The sequence below is a fragment of the Lampetra fluviatilis genome, unplaced genomic scaffold (genome assembly GCF_964198595.1).
Source record: "Lampetra fluviatilis unplaced genomic scaffold, kcLamFluv1.1 SCAFFOLD_1324, whole genome shotgun sequence".
NCBI lineage: Eukaryota > Metazoa > Chordata > Hyperoartia > Petromyzontiformes > Petromyzontidae > Lampetra > Lampetra fluviatilis.
The window spans coordinates 15,001-20,810 of NW_027620660.1; the positions used below are offsets into that span (position 1 = coordinate 15,001).

Sequence of the window (5,810 nt, forward strand, 5' to 3'; positions counted from 1 at the left end):
TGTGTGGGTGGGTGAGTGGGTGAGTGTGTGGGTGGGTGAGTGGGTGGGTGGGTGAGTGGGTGAGTGTGTGGGTGGGTGAGTGGGTGAGTGTGTGGGTGGGTGAGTGGGTGAGTGAGTGGGTGGGTGAGTGGGTGAGTGTGTGGGTGGGTGAGTGGGTGAGTGTGTGGGTGGGTGAGTGGGTGAGTGTGTGGGTGGGTGAGTGGGTGAGTGTGTGGGTGGGTGAGTGGGTGGGTGGGTGAGTGGGTGAGTGTGTGGGTGGGTGAGTGGGTGAGTGTGTGGGTGGGTGAGTGGGTGAGTGAGTGGGTGGGTGAGTGGGTGAGTGTGTGGGTGGGTGAGTGGGTGAGTGTGTGGGTGGGTGAGTGGGTGAGTGTGTGGGTGGGTGAGTGGGTGAGTGTGTGGGTGGGTGAGTGGGTGGGTGGGTGAGTGGGTGAGTGTGTGGGTGGGTGAGTGGGTGAGTGTGTGGGTGGGTGAATGGGTGGGTGAGTGGGTGAGTGGGTAGGTGAGTGGGTGGGTGTGTGGGTGAGTGAGTGAGTGGGTGGGTGAGTGGGTGAGAGTGTGGGTGAGTGTGTGGGTGAGTGGGTGGGTGAGTGGGTGGGTGAGTGGGTGAGTGGGTGGGTGAGTGGGTGAGTGTGTGGGTGAGTGTGTGGGTGAGTGACTGGGTGAGTGAGTGAGTGAGTGAGTGGGTCAGCGACTGGGTAAACGAGTGGGTGAGTGACTTGGTGAGTGAGTGGGTAAGTTAGTGAGTGAGTGTGTGGGTGAGTGGGTGGGTGAGTGGGTGGGTGAGTGGGTGAGTGTGTGGGTGGGTGAGTGGGTGAGTGGGTGGGTGAGTGGGTGAGTGTGTGGGTGGGTGAGTGGGTGAGTGTGTGGGTGGGTGAGTGGGTGAGTGTGTGGGTGGGTGAGTGGGTGAGTGTGTGGGTGGGTGAGTGGGTGAGTGTGTGGGTGGGTGAGTGGGTGAGTGTGTGGGTGGGTGAGTGGGTGAGTGACTTGATGAGTGAGTGGGTAAGTTAGTGAGTGAGTGTGTGGGTGAGTGGGTGGGTGAGTGGGTGGGTGAGTGGGTGAGTGTGTGGGTGGGTGAGTGGGTGAGTGGGTGGGTGAGTGGGTGAGTGTGTGGGTGGGTGAGTGGGTGAGTGTGTGGGTGGGTGAGTGGGTGAGTGTGTGGGTGGGTGAGTGGGTGAGTGTGTGGGTGGGTGAGTGGGTGGGTGGGTGAGTGGGTGAGTGTGTGGGTGGGTGAGTGGGTGAGTGTGTGGGTGGGTGAGTGGGTGAGTGAGTGGGTGGGTGAGTGGGTGAGTGTGTGGGTGGGTGAGTGGGTGAGTGTGTGGGTGGGTGAGTGGGTGAGTGTGTGGGTGGGTGAGTGGGTGAGTGTGTGGGTGAGTGGGTGGGTGGGTGAGTGGGTGGGTGAGTGGGTGGGTGGGTGAGTGGGTGAGTGTGTGGGTGGGTGAGTGGGTGAGTGTGTGGGTGGGTGAATGGGTGGGTGAGTGGGTGAGTGGGTAGGTGAGTGGGTGGGTGTGTGGGTGAGTGAGTGGGTGGGTGAGTGGGTGAGAGTGTGGGTGAGTGTGTGGGTGAGTGGGTGGGTGAGTGGGTGAGTGGGTGGGTGAGTGGGTGGGTGAGTGGGTGAGTGTGTGGGTGAGTATGTGGGTGAGTGACTGGGTGAGTGAGTGGGTAAGTGAGTGGGTGAGTGTGTGGGTGAGTGTGTGGGTGGGTGTGTGGGTGGGTGAGTGGGTGAGTGTGTGGGTGGGTGAGTGGGTGAGTGAGTGGGTGTGTGGGTGAGTGACTTGGTGAGTGAGTGGGTAAGTGTGTGAGTGAGTGAGTGGGTGGGTGAGTGGGTGAGTGTGTGGGTGAGTGGGTGAGTGTGTGGGTGAGTGGGTGAGTGTGTGGGTGAGTGGGTGGGTGAGTGTGTGGGTGAGTGTGTGGGTGGGTGTGTGGGTGGGTGTGTGGGTGGGTGTGTGGGTGAGTGTGTGGGTGAGTGACTTGGTGAGTGAGTGGGTAAGTGTGTGGGTGGGTGAGTGTGTGGGTGAGTGTGTGGGTGAGTGTGTGGGTGAGTGTGTGGGTGAGTGTGTGGGTGAGTGGGTGAGTGTGTGGGTGGGTGAGTGGGTGAGTGTGTGGGTGGGTGAGTGGGTGAGTGGGTGAGTGTGTGGGTGAGTGACTGGGTGAGTGACTGGGTGAGTGACTTGGTGAGTGAGTGGGTAAGTGAGTGGGTGAGTGACTGAGTGAGTGAGTGGGTGAGTGACTGGGTGAGTGACTGGGTGAGTGACTGGGTGAGTCACTGAGTGGGTAAGTGAGTGGGTGAGTGACTGAGTGAGTGACTGGGTGAGTGACTTGGTGAGTGAGTGGGTAAGTGAGTGGGTGAGTGACTGAGTGAGTGAGTGGGTGAGTGACTGGGTGAGTGACTGGGTGAGTGACTGGGTGAGTGACTGGGTGAGTCACTGAGTGGGTAAGTGAGTGGGTGAGTGACTGAGTGAGTGAGTGAGTGGGTGGCTGAGCGAGTGACTGGGTGAGTGACTGGGTGAGTGACTGGGTGAGTGACTGGGTGAGTGACTGGGTGAATGACTGGGTGAGTGACTGGGTGAGTGACTGGGTGAGTGACTGGGTGAGTGACTGGGTGAGTCACTGAGTGAGCGAGTAGGTGAGCGACTGGGTAAACGAGTGGGTGAGTGACTTGGTGAGTGAGTGGGTAAGTGAGTGGGTGAGTGACTGAGTGAGCGAGTGAGCGAGTGAGTGGCTGAGTGAGTGAGTGACTGGGTGAGTGGGTGAGTGGGTGAGTGGATGAGTGGCTGAGTGAGTGAGTGGGTGAGTGAGTGAGCGAGTGGCTGAGTGAGTGACTGAGTGACTGAGTGAGTGAGTGAGTGGCTGAGTGAGTGAGTGGCTGAGGTGAGTGAGTGAGTGGCTGAGTGAGAGAGTGAGTGGCTGAGTGAGTGAGTAACTGAGTGAGTGAGTGGCTGAGTGAGTGAGTGAGTGGCTGAGTGAGAGAGTGAGTGGCTGAGTGAGTGAGTGAGTGACTGAGTGAGTGAGAGAGTGAGTGGCTGAGTGAGTGAGTGAGTGACTGAGTGAGTGAGAGAGTGAGTGGCTGAGTGAGTGAGTGAGCGACTGGGTGAGTGAGTGAGTGAGTGAATCACTGAGTGAGTGGCTGAGTGAGTGGGTGGGTGAGTGAGTGGGTGAGTGACTGGGTGAGCGAGTGACTGAGCGAGTGGGTGAGTGACTGGGTGAGCGAGTGGCTGAGTGACTGAGTGAGTGGCTGAGTGAGTCACTGAGTGAGTGGCTGAGTGAGTCACTGAGTGGCTGAGTGAGCCTCACGGAGCGACGGCTGGCTCCAGCGTGGGTGCGACGCTGCGCTGGGAGCGGGTCACGAGGTGGCCCCGGGTGGCCACCTCGTCGCTGGGTGAGTGAGTGGGTGAGTGAGTGAGCGAGTGAGTGAGTGAGTGGCTGAGTGGCTGAGTGAGTGGGTGAGTGAGTGAGCGAGTGAGTGAGTGAGTGGCTGAGTGAGCGAGTGACTGAGTGACTGGGTGAGTGAGTGGGTGACTGAGTGAGTGGCTGAGTGAGTGAGTGGCTGAGTGGCTGAGTGAGTGAGTGAGTGACTGAGTGAGTGGCTGAGTGAGCGAGTGACTGAGTGACTGGGTGAGTGAGTGGTGAGTGAGCGAGTGAGTGAGCGAGCGAGTGAGTGAGTGGCTGGGTGAGTGAGTGGGTGAGTGAGCAAGTGGCTGAGTGAGTGACTGAGCGAGTGGCTGAGTGAGCGAGTGACTGAGTCACTGACTGAGTGAGTCACTGAGTGAGTGACTGAGTGAGCCTCACCAAGCGATGGCTGGCTCCAGCGTGGGTGCGACACTGTGCTGCGAGCGGGTCACGAGGTGGCCCCGGGTGGCCACCTCGTCGCTGGGTGAGTACGGCTCGATGCGCCGCACGCCCTCCACCTGCCCACTGCGACGCTGCCCAACGTTGGGGGGGTGGGGACGCTCTGAGGGGGGGGGGGGGCAAGGGGTGGGGCAGGGGGGGTGGACAATCAGTCGCCCGCTCGTCCGCTCGCTCGCCGAGATACCCACTCACTCGCTCAGCCACTCAACCCACCGCTCACTCACCCACCCGCTCACTCACCCACCCACTTACTCACTCATCCACTCAACCACTCGCTCACTCACCCACCCGCTCACCCACCCACCCACTCACTCACCCACCCACTTACTCACTCATCCACTCAACCACTCGCTCACTCACTCACTCACCCACCCACCCACTCACCCACTCACCCACCAACCCGCCCACCCTCACCTGACAACCCGGATGCCGCTCTGTGATTGGCCAGTGGGTGCCCCGCCCTCAGCTCGTGCTCGCGTCCCATTCGCCGAGAGGCCTCCTCCCCAAGCCCCACCCTCAAATTAGCCCCTCCCCCTGAAGCCCCGCCCACCCCTTCGCTGGCCCCGCCCACTTCTCCATTGGCTCCGCCCACTCCTTCATTGGCCCCGCCCACTCCTTCATTGGCTCCGCCCACTTCTCCATTGACCACGCCCACCCCCACTGGCCTGGTCGCCTCCACCACCTCCAGGTCTCCTAGGCAACAGAACACACAGAGAGAGTGGGTGGGTGGGTGAGTGGGTGGGTGAGTGGGTGGGTGAGTGGGTGAGTGAGGTGGGTGAGTGGGTGGGTGAGTGGGTGGGTGGGTGGGTGAGTGGGTGGGTGGGTGAGTGAGTGAGTGGGTGGTGGGTGAGTGAGTGGGTGGGTGAGTGGGTGAGTGGGTGGGTGAGTGGTGGTGAGTGAGTGGGTGGGTGAGTGGGTGAGTGGGTGGGTGAGTGGTGGGTGGGTGAGTGAGTGGTGGGTGGGTGAGTGGGTGGGTGGTGGTGAGTGAGTGGGTGGGTGAGTGGGTGAGTGGGTGGGTGAGTGGTGGGTGGGTGGAGTGGGTGGGTGGGTGAGTGTGTGAGTGGTGGGTGGGTGAGTGAGTGGGTGGGTGAGTGGGTGGTGAGTGGGTGAGTGGGTGGGTGGGTGGGTGAGTGAGTGGGTGAGTGAGTGGGTGGGTGGGTGGGTGAGTGGGTGGGTGGGTGAGTGAGTGAGTGGGTGGGTGGTGAGTGAGTGGGTGGGTGAGTGGGTGAGTGGGTGGGTGAGTGGGTGAGTGAGTGGGTGGGTGAGTGGGTGAGTGAGTGGTGTGAGTGGGTGAGTGAGTGGGTGGGTGAGTGGGTGGGTGGGTGGGTGAGTGAGTGGGTGGTGAGTGGTGGGTGGGTGGTGGGTGAGTGGGTGGGTGGGTGAGTGAGTGAGTGGGTGGGTGGGTGAGTGGTGGGTGGGTGAGTGGGTGGAGGGGTGGGTGAGTGGGTGAGTGAGTGGGTGGGTGAGTGGGGTGAGTGGGTGGGTGAGTGGGTGGGTGGTGTGAGAGAGTGGGTGGGTGGGTGAGTGGGTGGGTGGGTGGGTGAGTGAGTGGGTGGGTGAGTGGGTGAGTGGGTGGGTGAGTGGGTGGGTGGGTGGGTGGGTGGTGGGTGAGTGAGTGAGTGGAGTGGGTGGTGAGAGTGGGTGGGTGAGTGGGTGAGTGGTGAGTGGGTGGGTGGGTGGTGGGTGAGTGAGTGGGTGAGTGAGTGGGTGGGTGGGTGGGTGAGTGGGTGGGTGGGTGAGTGAGTGAGTGGGTGGGTGGTGAGTGAGTGGGTGGTGAGTGGGTGAGTGGTGGGTGAGTGGGTGAGTGAGTGGGTGGGTGAGTGGGTGAGTGGGTGGGTGAGTGAGGGTGGGTGAGGGTGAGAGAGTGGGTGGGTGGGTGAGTGGGTGGGTGGGTGGGTGAGTGAGTGGGTGGGTGAGTGGGTGAGTGGGTGGGTGAGTGGGTGGGTGGGTGAGTGAGTGGGTGG

General features: G+C 61.6%; 1 protein-coding gene across 1 annotated transcript in view; it reads right to left on the reverse strand.

Moving 5' to 3' along the window:
• Positions 1-4,346, reverse strand: part of LOC144954208 (uncharacterized) — a gene marked incomplete at its 3' end in the record, with an annotated part of 18,125 nt that extends 13,779 nt beyond the window's left edge. The window contains exons 1-2 of the mRNA XM_078884762.1: positions 4,261-4,346; positions 3,787-3,949 (exon numbers count right to left, since the gene is read on the reverse strand). Of these exons, the coding sequence (XP_078740888.1) occupies positions 3,787-3,949; positions 4,261-4,330 (233 nt within the window). The remainder of the gene's footprint in view (positions 1-3,786; positions 3,950-4,260) is intronic.
• Positions 4,347-5,810: the final 1,464 nt, after the last annotated feature.